The 16,141-nt window shown below is 43.9% G+C and overlaps 1 protein-coding gene across 11 annotated transcripts in view; it reads right to left on the bottom strand.

The window, feature by feature from the left end:
• Positions 1 to 2,725: 2,725 nt before the first annotated feature.
• TFDP2 (transcription factor Dp-2) overlaps positions 2,726 to 16,141 on the bottom strand; it is a 177,411-nt gene continuing 163,995 nt past the window's right edge. For all 11 annotated transcript variants that reach the window (XM_019797119.2, XM_011221859.3, XM_002916860.4 and 8 more), the window contains 3 exons: positions 14,143 to 14,309; positions 9,520 to 9,625; positions 2,726 to 9,311 (listed from right to left, as the gene is read on the bottom strand). In XM_019797119.2, the coding sequence (XP_019652678.1) occupies positions 9,128 to 9,311; positions 9,520 to 9,625; positions 14,143 to 14,309 (457 nt within the window). In that variant the 3' untranslated portion in view covers positions 2,726 to 9,127. The remainder of the gene's footprint in view (positions 9,312 to 9,519; positions 9,626 to 14,142; positions 14,310 to 16,141) is intronic.

Below are 16,141 nucleotides of genomic sequence, written 5' to 3'. Positions count from 1 at the left end.
CCCTTGCCGTAGCGATCCTTAACTAAGAGGTTTTAGAAATGCTTTCTGAGGAACTCTCTGGAAGCCCTGGGGCTGGTGGTGTCCATTAACAAGCACTGTCTCGGAAGACTCCTCTTCTAGAGGGCTACATCCTTGCATCCAGGTGAGGAAGCCAGAGACCTGGGACCTTTTAAGGTGCCTGCCTTCCCCACCCTGCTGCCGGGGGCTGAGTCAACGCCCAGTGAAAGGAGCAGGCAGCCTCTCGCACTCTGTCCTGGCTTGTCTGTTTGACGAAGGTAGAGGGAGAGGAATACTAACCCCCCTGGAGGGAATGTGGTTTGATGACCTGCATCGCTTTACATTCCTTTAATCTGACTTATAAGAGGGTCCACGGGGCTCCTGTTTGGTTCTGGTTCTTAAAAATAATTTCCAAAAGTGCTTATTAAAATAAGAATCTGTCATCCTCATTCGTATCTTTAACTGTTAACAGTGATTTATAAACTGAATGTTGATGAAACTTGAGCACTGTCTGTTCATCTTCTAGACGATCGTAGATGGGGGAGCCCGTCATGCAGCACCACCAGCCACTGCTCTGTGGGAAAGGCCTTGTCTCTACTCCAGGGACGCATCACAAAAGCAGACAATACCTCGATGTTTTAAACACACATCCTCTAAAAGCACTTTCTGTTGTGTTCAGATTGAAGAATCCAATACAAATCTTCATTCGCTGGAGGGTTACAAACAAATCTATTCACCTATTAGCAGAACCTGAAAATGATCCCTGTGGACATGGTGCCTTTCAAGGCTATCATTTTCGAGCTTCAGTGTACATTCTTCTCAAAATTTCTAATTGAGTCCTGGCTTTTGGGAGCTGTGGCCAAGTGCTAGGGTATGAAAAAAGAAAACAGATCTCCAAGCCTTTGTAGGGTAGGCCTCTTGAGCAAGGCAGGAGATAAGCAAGTGAGAAAGAAGTGATTGAGCGATAGTCGCTGTGCCCTGTGGCAAAAGCGTCAGAAAGTGATTTGCATGAGAGTGAGAAAGTGGTTATGACAAAATCGACTTTGCATTAAGTGGGGTTGGTTTCACCCACTCTGATACAGGACTTCCTTCACCACAGTGCATTTTATACTCTGAGAAGATTTCCTGAAACAAGTTTTAGCAAGGAGCTGGAAAGGTCTCTCAGGAGGAAGGTGGACTGGCAGTGTGCAGGGAGCTCGCAGGCATCTGGCAGTCGTCCGCAGTAAGAACAGATGAAGCCCTCCTGACAGACGAGGAAGCGGGGGAGGGCTGGTGAGGTCTTCGGGTGTAAGCAGCAGCGAGAGGAGCTGGCGGATACAGATGCAAAAATGGAAGGGGTAGGGAACTACAGAAATAGTACATCTGTCAGAGACGGAGAAGAAAACAGCTTTAGGAATATGAATCTAAAAAGATTAAGTTGATTGTCAAATGGATTCTGTCTCCTGGAGAAGACTCTTGGTTGAGGCTGTCTTCTCTCTGATGCTTTGTCCTCTCAGGCAAGCCCACTTCATCAGGAAGCTGGGTTTCGAGGTAAACAACGCCTGGAGTCTGCAGACATCTTCCCTGGTCAGCAGTGTCCAGTGGCTGTGTTGACGGCTACCAACGACACTCCCAACAGTCCTTCACAACATCCCCCACATGGCGGCAAGAGCTACACCACTTTCTTAACGGCCAGATGATCCAGTCCTTGGACACATTAACCAAATGGCTCCAAGAAGTGGCTACTAAGGGGTGGGTAAGAGGAGCAAACGGCATGCTGGCTCGGGCTTACCACTCCAGTAAATCCCTGGGAGAAAGGAGTGGGCACTGGCTCCCCCTTTCAACACTGCATGTCCCACACCACCACCATCACTTACTTGGTCTACTGAACTCAGGTGAGAATCTTTACAGGAAGAGACCTTCCTTTGTGGGTATGAACATTCACATGAGGGCTTCCCTAACCATTTCTTAGTGTCTCCTCAAGCCCTGGCCCCACTGTATGGCTCCCAATTGCTCCGAACCTTCCCATACCTTTTTCATATCCACGTGCCCCTAACGTACTCTGCTTAGCTTGTGGGAACATAGGAGACAGCCAGTTTTGGAAGCGCCTGAGGCCAGGAGCTTTAAAATGCCGCTTGAAGCTGGGGAGCGTCACATTTTGTACACATCACCGCAGCTGTTCTGGCTGCTGCGGGTTTGGTGGAAAGGGAAGTGAAGAAAGCATCTTCCCTAAAAAAGCTGTATTCAGGTCAGTCATTTCTGGGACTGTAAAAACATGATTCTTCATGCTATAATCTTCTCAAGCGACCTTAAAAAGATGTAAAATCATAGGTTACACGGAAAACCTCTAAAAAATTGAATGTATTTCCATCACAAGTGGGACAGGTGGCCTGTACGTACTGGCGAGTACTCTTGGACCACCACCTGTGTAGTGGGGGAGGCAGGATGGGGCGGAAGGGGAAGCTGGACCACGATGCAGTTGTTAGAGGAACTGCTCAGCTCCATGAGGAATTCTGAAGCTGGGATGGCACTTCAGATACCCCAAATTGGGGCAAGGAAGCTGGGCTTTTGTACCCTCAGTGGCTACTTGTGGGCATTGCTTCGGGAAATGTAGCTCTCTGCTGAGGGCAATTCCTGGGGGGACACAGAGAGTGGAGGGAGTGTCCTGGTTCTAAAGAAGGGAGAGTGGGGCAGCGTATTACAGTACCCTCTAACCCCCCATCAGCCCACTAATAATGAGAGACCAAGATTATTTAAATTATTTATTTTCTCTATAGTACATCTCATTCAAATCATATAGTCTGATCCATTCTTTTCTCAAGCACAACTTACACTCATCTCAGATGTTTTTTTTCTTTCCTTCTTTTAAGCTTACAGGATGGATAAAGGTACACTTTAATGGACAAAAACCATCACTCAGAGTTTATTAAAAATACAACTTCCGGGGCCCACTGCCAGAGCTTCAGAGTGTCTGGGGTGGGTCCTAGGGATGCAACATTTAACTCTCCTCGTTAATTCTGCTGCAGGTGGTCCTTGAACCATCCTTAGAGGAACACTGCTTAGGACTTGTCTGTTATCTACTGGAAGCAATTTCAGGAAATCCAGGAATAATTAAGTATACAGAAATAGCTCTTCTATAAAATTTCCATATAAAAATAACAGTATTTATTTACAAAGTTTGAGCTGCTATAAAATAATACATCGTTCAGGTTAGGTACTTCAATCTCATAAAGTCTACGTTAGGCAAGTCAGATGTGGTGTCTGCATCTTTCCCTCACTTCTCTTGTTTAAACTGCTTAAAGCATGTGGCACCACAATGTTTCCTTAATGCAGAAAAAAAACAGACCTGTATTTTCTGGAAATAAACCCCAACAGCACATGATCAGAGTAAAGCATCTCCAAGGGAAAAGGTGAACAAACTTGTGATTTGGGCTCACAGCCGCTCTCTTGTCTCAAAGTCAAGTGTGGTGGTGAACAAAACACCTCAAGGAACTCCAATACCGAACCGTGGCCCTCAGAGCTCAGGCCTGCAGTTGGCCGGCTGCCAATTAAAGACAGAACCTGCCATCGTACTACTGGGAGGAAAAGAACTGCAATGTGCTCAGAGAAGTCTTCCAGCAGAACAGTATCTGGCTCTTCAAACTTTGTACTATGAATAAAACGCTGACCCCAGTCGTGAACAAGCAAAATAGAACATCAGGCCATTTGTTATTAGGTGGTGCCTGGCATGCGGAAGAGGACGTATGTTAAGTGACAACACGGTGAGTTTGAAGTGACAAAGGGTTTTCAACCCCAAACATGATCTGGGGGAGTTGCTTTGTTGAGAGAGACACAGACAGAAACAAACTAATGTGGTACAGAAGGATCCACTGAGAACCCAACCTCTCACGCCTCCTACCAAGGACCAACACGCAGGATGGTCTTTGCTCACGGAGGTATGAGTTTCTTCCCAGATGTGAGGTCTAAACCTGGGGTCTTCCAGGTTCAGAGAGGCCCAAAGCTGACACCACAGCCTCCTGTTGGGGACTCACGAGTGGAGTCCACTTCTGCTCCTTGGCTGTGAAGCACTCGGTGTGACAGAGGACTAGTATTTATTCAAAGCTGTTTGGAAGGACTACGGTGAGGGTGGGGTTTTCAGGAGGCCATGGGGCCCTCACAAGAGGAAGAAATTCTGGGCTGTGGTACAGGCTCTGCCAGACAGGCCGAGGGACCTTAGGCAGGTAAGCTCTCAGCTTGTTTCTCAGTGAATGGGGTGGAAGAGAGGTTCCCTTCCATTCTGAAACCCTTGGTGGAGAAAGGGTGAGTCCTGACCGTTTAATCTACACTGGCTTCCAATGCAGCTCCGAAGCACAGAGGCCTGAAGTCCAGTCTGCTGGAATAGCAAGGGTCAAGATAGCATTGGATTCTAGAGCCTTTTTTGTAAAGCAAAAGCTGTATAAGAATGACACGGGATTTTACCTTGACTGAGAGCACACCTGCGCAGGACGCACGTAAGAAACGAACACACACTGCCCCCAGCACGATCACATGGCCGTCTGCTACCATTTACGCTTCCGTACTTGGCACACATGCCCGGGGCATAACCGGAGGATCCGTTTTGTGTCCCCCACTTTCTTTTCTTCAGCATGTGTGAATGTAGATGTATGTGGGGGAACTGGGTCTCAAAGGGTACGTAAGCCTAACTGTTCAGAGATACCCTGAAGGGGCTAATTCCTGAGAAATGTTATCATTTATGTGGGCATTTAAATTTTTCTTAAAAAGGTAAGATCTTCAGCAAACATCAGGCTTTTCTCTTTTGAGTAAGAGTGTGGCCTCTCTGAAGGCTAAACTAACTGAACGTTGTGCCCTCTGTGACTTAGAGGGCAGGGAGGCACACTCCTGAGGCAGACGGCACGGTGTAGGCCCCTGGCACACACCTGTGGGGCTCCTCTATAAATAACACATTTACGATCGGCCTAGGGACCGCTACTGTGGGTCGTGAAAACGGGGAGCCTATTTGTGAAAATATCCTGGGGGAGTCTTTTGCTCCATTAAGGCCAATCCACACGAAGAGTAAAAGATTATCTAATATAAAAAGTTATGTATCCAACCACTTGAAAAACTAGAGAAAACACCTAGAAAAGTGATTACTTTTCTATGGTATAGGTTCCACTGCAAGTGATGAAGCTGATAATGAGAACATCATGGGTCAGTCAGAATCTTCTCTTGGTTTATGGAAACTGCTGTTGGCTAAATTTTTCTCTTAAATCTTAAAAATTCCTTAACGAACTCCAAAATGTATGCTTAAAACTGGAATTTAGTAGCAATTCCAAGTGCATGTTATGGGACAGAGTGGTATGGTAAGTCTTTCAGTCTTTTGTCTGACCCCTGCAGGACAAACGTCACTTTCTCGGGTGGGGCCTTCCCTGGCCACCCCAGCCAAAGTCACCTTTCCCCGCCACTGTCTTACTACCCTGTCATTTTTTCCCCTTTGCACTGCTCATTCTGTGTTTTCTGTTCTGTATTCACTCAAATACCTACTGGAGGATTAAATCTTTACATTCACTGTCCAACACCCACCCTGTACCAACGACTAAGGAGGTATAATCTTAATACCTACTTCCCAGATTTGTTGGGGACACACTTCTTTCCAATGCCTGACCATAGTATTTAAAGGGCCCTTAAAGTGAACCACTGATGAACTCCATCAGGCACCCCCCACCACCACCCCCTCTCCGAGTGCGGTTATGAGAGGAACAGCTTTGGCAGCTCCCTTCCTTTGTAACCCTGCCCCCAAGAACACCCACCACCACTATGTTCTGACTGTCCTGGGGCCCAAGTTACATCTACACTTGGAGCAACTTGGCTGTCTCCTTGACCCAAGCAGCCAAAAGAGTTGTGGTTAAGCAAACAGCCGAGTGACAAATGTCTGCACAGCTAAAGTGAGCCACGCTTTTGTGAAACATCTCCATTTTAATGACCTGATAGGGGCTAATCTGCATTTGAGGACTGACCCTGGCTTTATTTTTTAAGTATGGCAGGGTATGGTTACACTGTAAATTCTGCCAATGACGGGAGTTATCCTCTTTCATCCTGCTAAAATGGCATAAAGTCCTCACCATTTCTAGAAAGAATTAAACTGCGGGAAACCAAACACGTGGTCATCATTTGTCATGTTGTCCAGGGCTAGGGCGCATGGCTAAGGCAAGGAGTCCCTGTGTCAACACCTCCTTTCCTGACCGCTCCACAGTGTCCTCCGTGGTCATAAGGCACAATTCACATCAGCACTTACTAGAACTGTTCTCATCCCCTTGTCAGCACATGAAAGGACGAAGTACATGAGACAGATTTGCAGTGAGGGCAAGGGCGAAGGGAAGCTGGGACAGGTGCCTGGGTGCCGGACTGCCGTGGACTCTGGCAGTGTTGCCCTCCCCACGTGCGGGTCAGACGAGGCAGGGCTGGTGCCCCTGTGCAAGTGCTATAGGGAGCATGAATTTACTGACCGGCTGACACTGTGCACTTGCAAGGTCATAGCTGAACTGACCCTTGAGGAGGAAAAAGGCCTCTCGAACTCCCCAAAAAGCAGAGTGGCACCAGCACCTTCTGGGAGCGGTGTCTGTGTGTGTGCACGTACAGGTGTGCATGCGTGTGTACAAGTAACCCCGAGGGCTACGCCTATGAAGAATCCTGGATGTTGTAACCGTAATTTCCTAACATTTTGTTACTTTGACTGCTATATGGAATTGTGACTGAGTGTTGAACTTTAAAAAAATCTCTTTGGGGAGATACAGAAGAATAAAAGAATTTATCTTTCTAAACATCTCAACTTAGTTTTCTGCTCAGGTAAGGCTTTATACCCGCAACATGTACTGGTGACCACAGTGTGACTCCAACAGACGCCCTCAGCAGTAAGCCAAACACGTTACTGAGGGATGGAGACCATTTCCCACCAAACACCACACGCGTATGGCTGAGAGGGCCAATGACGGGGCACCAATTATGTTGAGTCTTTGGTTGTTTTAAAAAACAAACAAACCTGTATTTTATCAGTTTACAACACTATAGCAGCAGAGAAAGAGAGAGAATAGAGAAAGGGGTGGTATCCCAAGATCTCCAACAAGGACTCCGCTATTTGGTGAGGAATGGCTACGGTTCTGTACCCGCACACAAATGCTGATGTTCAGGTCTTGGAAACTATATAAAATATTCTGAAGACTAAAGAGCTAGCTGTGGCCCTTGGCCTCTCCGGGTCCCTGCTGGGCCCCCCCAAGTACAGGGATGCGGTAGTTAAGGTTGGGGTTAGTAAAGGAGGTGGCAGTTTGGAAGGAACTCAGTTTTACTCAACTGTGTAGCCGAGGATCTGCAAGCTGGAAATGTCTCGGGAGCCCTCAGGTCCCCGCTGCAGCCTCTGCAGTCTTTCAGACTCCGGCCATCCGCCCGGCCTCAGAGGTGTGCCCCAGAACTCAGGCTGAGACAGAATTCTCTAAGAACTGCCTCAGTCTCCCCGCCCCCTTGACCACTCCAAGTCTGCACTATGGCTTATTTCTGACAGAATGAGTTGTTATATCAAAGGAACTTAAGTTTAAGTTGTGTGTTCTTGTGTATTAGTTTTCACGACCTTAGTAAAAATTTTCGGTCAGCTGAATCTTTCACCTCCGGCTCACTGGAAGCAGAGTGGAAGGACTTTAAAAAGGCATGAGAAGGCATCCGTACTTCCCCCGTGGATTTAGAAAAGCACTGATCTGGGACAAGCTTAGTGCTGGGCCCAAAGGTGCTAGATTAATCTAGAGGCGAATCCAAATGATTCGAGTCAAAGAGTTTTTTTCCATTATTATTTGCTCCTTTTCAAGGCCTTAATGTGAAATTAGATGGGGGTTTGGCCACGCTGGCAGAGGTCCCCACACTCCCCCGTTCAGAGGAGCAGGAACTGTGAACACACCAGTGCAGTGTTCCCAGTGGCATCTTTGGCTATGAAACAACGTACTGTATACTGCACGATGTGAAACAAATCCAATCGTTTGGCGTGATCAATATTTTTCTGTGTTTCTGTGAAACACTGAATATAGGGTTAGTTTGAATGCAATTCAGCCAGGAATAAACCCAATATGGTATTTTTGATTCATGAAAATGTACAATAGGTGACATGTACAGGAAAACATTGCTGTCCATATTCTTGAAATAGACTTTTCTTTTAAGACAAAAGTAATGACATTTGGTTCATTTTCACAAATTGCACACTGAGTGAAATCATACAAGTACTGTAGGGAACTCTAAGCAAGCAGTTCGGTCATAGGAATTGGGTTTCTTTGTTTTGTTTTAAATGAAAAAGCTATATGAAATGCATAGCTTTGATTAAAACTATAGATACAATTTCCTTCTCCGTAAAACTCCAGATTTAGAATGCTGGCAAAGGCAGTGCTGGCAAAGTATTTAATGCACGTGGAAATGCTATTCTATTTTGGCTTCCAGAAGTAGCCCTAGAAAATTCTATGCACCAATGCATTGGCTAATAATGATCATTTCAGTTTTACTATAAATTATTCTAAATGTCACTTAAGTACTTAAGAATTAGCGCTTGCTCCTTTCTAGAAGCCGTCTAAGGCAGCTGATGCGTCAAGCACCTCAACTAGACTTTCCACTAGTTCAGCAGTTCAATCTGTGCTCCTTAGACCACAAGGATTGCTGTCTACATCCCTCACTGTACAACTCATCCCCACTGGGACCCTTTCATGTTCACTTCTGCTTGTAAAAAGCAGCCCAGTTGAGGAAGAGAGACATGACAAACATGATGCCACGGGCTGTTCACTATAGCAATCTTCATTCTAAGGAGGGTTGTGGGTGTGGGGGAACACAAAGATCCCACCTCGTGGAAGATAAATGAGCTTCATTCATGCTGCCAATTCTTTAGGGACTATCCCCTCTATCACCTCAGAAAACTGCTTTGTTTGCGGTGTGATCCACTGCTCTGCTGTTCAGAGTCTTCATTCACGCTATGTTAACTTTCATCTCAATCATCTCAGCCTTCACAGAACTTGCTTATCGTGTTTCCCTAGTTTTCACTGAACACACAGTGCAAACAAAGGCAAAGACTGAAGCAATCATTTCAAAAACAAGAGCTCACACTAAAAACACACATGAGCATCAAATAGGAAACGTGGGTTTTCTCCTGTCTTTATTCTGGGGAGGAGGAATCCTCCTCGTCATCTTCCTCGTCTTCGTCGTTGAACGAACACGGGGTCTCGCCTCGCGACTCAGAGCAGTGAGAGGCCGCACTGCTGGACTGGTGACTGTTTGGGGCAAGGAACTGCCCGGTTGCTAAGGCCACTTCAGCATCCAAGCACAACCCTTGGTTTACACTAGCAAATAATTAAAAACACACAAGCTCATTAATGCGGCAAATGGTTTAAGCTTCGTAAAACGTAGGACTAACAACATGGGAGAGGAGGTGCCACTGGGCAGCTCTGCCCAAACCTGCTCCAGCCCCGTGCCGGCAGTGACACCTGGCTCTCCCCTGCTGAGGGGCTCAGGGCTGCGCCGCTTCTCTAACCCTGAAAAAATACATACCTTGATTGAGACAAGGCGGCACCAGTGGTCAGGTCTAAATTTGAAACTGATTGAGCAGAGTTCAAAAGTAGTCCCTGATTTAACCAAGAAGGTCCCGTGGAGATATCTAGAGGGAGAAACAGAAACAAGATGTCGGTGCGCTGCAAGCTCGGCAAGCTCCGCGGTGCCGCGGTTGCCGCCTGAAGCGAGTACGGACAGGGAAGGGCACGAGCCAGCTCAGGGGCACCTGGGGGGTTCCGTCGCTGAAGCGGCTGCCCTCAGCTCAGGTCACGATCCCAGTGTCCTGGGATCAAGTCCCGAGTCGGGCTCCCTGCTCAGCGGGGAGCCTGCTTCTCCCTCTCCCCCTGCGGCTCCCCCTGCTTCTGCTCCCTCTTTCAAATAAATAAATAAAATCTTAAAAAAAAAAATTACAGCTAGGTAAGTCTCCTGTCTTGGAGAGAATCCACATTTCTTTGGCTTCAAAAAAGGAAATCTCTAGGACATAAGAACAGGATAAAAATATGGGAAAGTAGAATACGGTGAGGAAGAACGAATTAAACCAATCAGACTCCCATTCTTTTTTCTTAATTAAGACCTCGAGAGGGCAGCTGAGAGTACAGCGATCACTGCACCATTCCTGGACACCTGCTGTCCTCACCACCGAAGACTCTGATTGGTGTTAAAAGCCAANAGTAGACTACGGTGAGGAAGAATTCGAATTAAACCAATCAGACTCCCATTCTTTTTTCTTAATTAAGACCTCGAGAGGGCAGCTGAGAGTACAGCGATCACTGCACCATTCCTGGACACCTGCTGTCCTCACCACCGAAGACTCTGATTGGTGTTAAAAGCCAAAGCCAGGAGTGGGTAAAAAGAAAGTCAAATCGGAAATAGGTAAGAAGGACGGAGTGCCTGGGTGGGTCAGTCTGTTAAGCATCTGGCCAACTCTTGATTTCAGTTCAGGTTGTAATCTCAGGGTTGTGAAGTGGAGCCCTGTGTCAGGCTCCATGCTGGGCATGGAGCCTGCTTTGGATTCTCTCTCTGTCTACCTCTCCCCACCTTCTAAAAAAAAAAAAAAAAAAAAGAAGAAATAGGTAAAGAGGATAGACTCATTTTTGCTAAAATTCCCACTGTACCATCTTTTCACGTGCCCCCTAATCAACTCAGTGCTATTACTCATCAAAGATACATTCTTTTTCCTGATATCCTTTGCTTTGTAACTCAAACTAGCCCTTATTTTAAAAGGTTATATGCAGTCAAATTTCTAACGAAGGTGAGACAAGCATTACTGTTTTAGTCTGCATAAAATATTTTGGGTGTACATCCTTGCAATCTTATTTTCTGTGCATATACCATATTTCTCCAATCACAACTCTGATAAATTCTTATTGTAATTTTATTAATTTTATACTGGTCTCATTATCTAGAATATTTGCTCAAGAGAAGGTAGTGACTAGAACATGGAAGATCTAAATGTTAATGAATGAATGAGTATAGTCTCTTTCACAGCAAGTTTACAAAAGAGGTGAAAGAAACAATAGAAATGTACTCCTAAAAAGAAATTCTTTGACTTACATTACAAAATAAGACTGAACATACACTCAGAAAGTACAATTTAGTAATGAGCCTTTATTATAGTTAATCAAAATAGTTTTGTAATTACTGTGCCAAAAAAAAAAAAACCCCAAAACCTACAACTGTATGTACCAGGATTAAAAATGCTGTTATCCTGGCACTGTCTGACCAAGTGAGAAGCTTCCTATATAGGAAAAAAGGAAACTAAATGATTTCATTTAATTTTAGAATGGCTTTGTGAACCTTTTTCTTTATAGGCTAGCTAAGGCAGCACTTCAATTCTAAGAAGAAGAGCAGACTTTAACTACATTAAATAAGAACAAGTCTGTGCAAGATGAAATGAAAGGCAGAATCCTGCGGTGAATATTAATTAGTATATATGAAAACTTTCCGTCAGAACACAGCTATTTACTTGTTTGTGAGCATAACACAGTAAATTTTCTTTTTTCACAATGGTTTTGAAAATCCTACATTTCTTTCGCATTATCATAAGATCCACACAATAGTTCTCACAATCTAACTCAAGAGCCATTCTGTCCCTTTGCACACTAAAAGCACACATTTCTTCTTTTAAAGTAACCAGAAAGTCTATGCCCCAGTCTGCAAATGAAGTCACAAAGAGATCAAAACCACAGAGCCTGCCTGATTGCCCTGAGCCTTTTCACTGAGAATACACTAAAATAAAGTTCTGGTGATTTATTGAGTAAGCCCTTTATTCAGACCCTGCTGGACTGCCACTATGTCTGAGCTGCTAATAGAACAGCAGGGCCTGCTCTGGGAGAGAGTGACGAGATGGGAGTGTGGGGGGTGAAGCTATGGGGCAAGAAGAAGGGGTCACATTTGCAGCAGGTGGATGGTGCCAGTTTAAGAACCAAATCCAACAGAACCCAAATCTCAGTCAACAAACTCTTGTGTTTTGGCCAGAGGGCCAAAACCATAAAGCCAAATAAAATAAGAATGAGGGACACCTGGCTGGCTCACTGGTAGAACATGAGACTCTTGATCTCTGGGTTGTGAGTTTGAGTCCCACGTTGGGTGTATAGATTACTTAAAAATAAAATCTTTTTTTTTTTTTAAGATTTTTATTTATTTATTCGACAGAGATAGAGACAGCCAGCGAGAGAGGGAACACAAGCAGGGGGAGTGGGAGAGGAAGAAGCAGGCTCATAGGCGGAAGAGCCTAATGTGGGGCTCGATCCCATAACGCCGGGATCACGCCCTGAGCCGAAGGCAGAAGCTTAACTGCTGTGCCACCCAGGCGCCCCTAAAAATAAAATCTTAAAAAAAAAATAAGAACTACCTCTTCACTCAAATTTATTTATTATACCTTAGAAGTATCATTACAGTGCCTTCAGAAAGGGATGTGAAGTTCTAGGTGGTAATATTTATAAATGAAGGAAACTGGTAAAAGCAAAGGCAAAAAGCATTGTTTATGCCTCCAAATTATATGTACAGAGGATACCATAGTCTTGGGAATTAGGACAATTGTAAAGAAGATTTCTGAATCAGTAAAAAAAAAAATCTGAATTACAGAACATGTAAAACATACGGGTTTTTTTTTAAGTATACTCGGTATACTCTTAAGAAATCAAAAGACAACCTGATGCAAAAACGGGCAAAGGATCTGAACAGACATTTCTGCAAGGAAGATCTACAAATGACCAATAAGCACACAAAAAGATGCTTAGCACCATTAGTCTTTAGGAAAATGCGAAATAAAACCACAGTAAAATACTACCTCACGTCTACAAGGATAGCTGTAACAAAAAGGACGGGCAATAACAAGTACTGAGAAGGATGTGGACAACCTGGAACCCTCATACACTGCTGGTAGGGTTGTAAAATGGTACAAATGCTTTTGGAAGATAGTTTGGCAGTTACTCAAAATGTTTAGAGTTGCCATATGACCAAACAACTGCACTACTAGATACACAACCAAAAGAAGTGAAAACTTATGATCACAGAAAAACTTGTACAAGAATGTTTATGGCACCATCATTCATAATAGCCAAAAACAATCCAAATGTCTATCAACTAATGAGTGGATAGATGAAATGTGCTATTATTCATACAATGGCAATAAAAGGGATGAAATACATGCTATGGCATGGGTGAACCCTGAAAACACAACGCTAAGTAAAAGAAGTCCGTCACAAAGGCTACATAGTGTATGATTCCATCTGTATGAAATGTCCAGAATGGACAAAGCCACTGTGACCAAGCAGATTAGTGGTTGCCTAGGGCTGGGAGGAATGGGGCAATAGGGAGTGACTGCTAATGTGTATGGTTTTTGTTTTGTTTTTTTTTTTGGTGATAAAAATGTTTTAGAATTAGTGATGATTGCACAACCTTATGAATATACTGAATAGCAGTGAATTTTATGGTATATGAATTAAATCTTAATTTTAAAAAATCGGTACCATTTCACATCCACCTGATTGGGAAAATGGAACACTTCCATTCTGCAGGTGAGAATGTAACTTGTGAAATCAAATTAAAAACCTCTGGCATCATCTAGTGAAGCTGAAGCTGCCCGCACCTGTGACCCAGCAACCTCACGCCACACATCGCACATGGGCACTTCGGTGTCATTATATGAATGTTCAAAGGAGCACTGTTTTTTAATATCAAGAAACTGGAAACAAAACTCAAAGGTTTATCATCAGTAAGATGAATGAATGGTGGTATATTCATACAACAGAGTTCTATGTAGCAGTACAAATGTATGAATTACAGCTACATTAAATCATGTGGATGGATGAAAAGATCACGTTGAATGGAAAAAACCCGGATCACTAAAGAATGTATCACCATGATTCCATTTAAATAAAGGTCAGCAATAGCTAAAACTAAACAATAAACTGTTCCCAGTTTACTGTATTTGCGTTTGTATTTCTAAAGAAAAGCAAGTGATGATAAATAAGAAATTCAAGAGAACGGTTACATTTAAAAGGGCACAGATTGGAGGGCGGGCATACAGTGGACTTTACTATTCTCTGAGACAGGTTTTACCAGGTTAGGGTTGGACATGCCATCAGGTACAACTTGTGAAAGTGTCAGTGAACATACCTGTGATATAACCTTCTAACGCCTTTGGCACCAGGGATTTAGCGAGTTTCAGATCCTCCAGGGAGCATTTGCCTGACTCCAGGCCAAAGGACATTCCCATTCGCTTCAGTACCTCGATGTCATCATGGATCTCAAAGGTGTTGTCAAAATTAAAAAGATATTCAAACCTGCATCAGAAAACAAACTTAGTATGGGGCTTCAGAGGGTAGGGGAGGGCTGCACCGTGTTGTACTCTGCACATTATGTAAAAGAATGAGGGCCTACACTCAGCTACAGTACTAGAAACTGTTACTGTTCAGAGCAGTAACGGTCATTCAGCTGTGTTCAGGGGAATGACAGCTCAAATAACCCACCTTCCCAATTAAAACAGTTTTCCTATGACAGACAAAAGGAGTCCGTAAACTTCAGCCCTCATTAAGCTGTTACAAATGGGACAACTTCGGTGTAAAGCCAATACTTTTCAAAGTTGTCCACAGCTTTGTCACAAAAGACAAATTACTAAGAAAGCCTTTTCAGTTTAGACATCCCTACTAGGAGTTGACCTAGTAGGTTTGAGGAAAAAAAAAACATTTTGGATGCTTACTTCATGTTCCTGAATCAAGTGTTAACTATAGCATACTTTAGATAACCAACAGATGGAAGAAGACTTTTCCCAAATGCACCAAAACTCAAATCCTGTCTTGAGAGCCTAAGAAGTGAAATGACTCAAGGAAAAGGTGTCACATAAATATATAGCACATTTCCAAATATTCTTGAAAAGTACCATATCAGGATGCCCAGCTGCCCACTACAATGTTTCCCAAAAAAGGCGAATATAGAAAAACCCAGTCCTTTTGACTCCTAGGCTAGGCCCTGGGGCACCTTCACCTACAGGCCTCAGGCCTCCAGGGACAGAGTGCAGGTGAATGTTCTGGCACAGTGGTGGGTTTATGTTGTCATGAATTCTTATTAAAATCATGAGAGGGTAAAATTAGTCACGCTGGATCTAAGATCAGGGCAAACATTACAATTTAAAGTGAAATGCCATGTTTAAATAATCTGAAGTATATAAATCTGAATAAAGGACATTAACAAAGTTTCAGGAAAAAAAAAACACAAAAAATCTAAGTGTGTGCCTGTCACAGGGATGATTCCTGGCATATGCTAAAAGCAGATGGTTCTGTAAATGTAATCCCCATTGTGAAAAAGCCTCCAGGCTAATTAAGGGGAAAAGATTGCATCACCGAAGCCACTGAAAGAAGAGGCTTTAGGATCTACCTTGAACAACAAGCTTCTGCAGGCTGCTCACGGCCTCCTTCCCTTCAGTCAGAGGAGGGCCGGGAAACGGCATGAGTCAGTAACCACCGAGAGATGGAAACCTCACCGGGCCCCAGCCTGGGATGAACACAATCTATAATTCTCTTAGGACAATGGTTCCCAGATTCTCTTGCTATTCTTTCGAGACTTAGACGACTAAGCGATGAAGAGAACTTAATAATCCCTCACAAAACAAGAGGCTAACTGGAGAAAATAGAATTCTAAGTTTGTTTCTCCTGAAAATACGTTGAACATTCTCTAGAATTCTCAGTTTTATGAGAATATGTTAACAGTCCCTGCAGATGTAGGTTTCTGTGAAGATTTTGCAATTGTGTGAATAATAATTCAGACACATACCATTTACTGACCACTGGGCTGGGTCCTTTAAGAACTGATCTATAACTTTTATTTATTTATTTATTTTTGAAGGAAAGTGTTTTTTTTTCAATAATATTTTTTTATTATGTTAGTCACCATACAGTACATCCCTGGTTTTTGATGTAAAGTTCGATGATTCATTAGTTGTGTATAACACCCAGTGCACCATGCAATACGTGCCCTCCTTACTACCCATCACCAGCCTATCCCATTCCCCCACCCTCCTCCTCTCTGAAGCCCTCAGTTTGTTTCTCAGAGTCCATAGTCTCTCATGCTTCATTCCCCCTTCTGATTACCCCCCTTTTCTTTATCCCTTTCTTCTCCT

This window comes from Ailuropoda melanoleuca, chromosome 6 (assembly GCF_002007445.2).
Source record: "Ailuropoda melanoleuca isolate Jingjing chromosome 6, ASM200744v2, whole genome shotgun sequence".
Lineage (NCBI taxonomy): Eukaryota > Metazoa > Chordata > Mammalia > Carnivora > Ursidae > Ailuropoda > Ailuropoda melanoleuca.
This window is presented reverse-complemented; position numbering and strand designations above follow the sequence as displayed.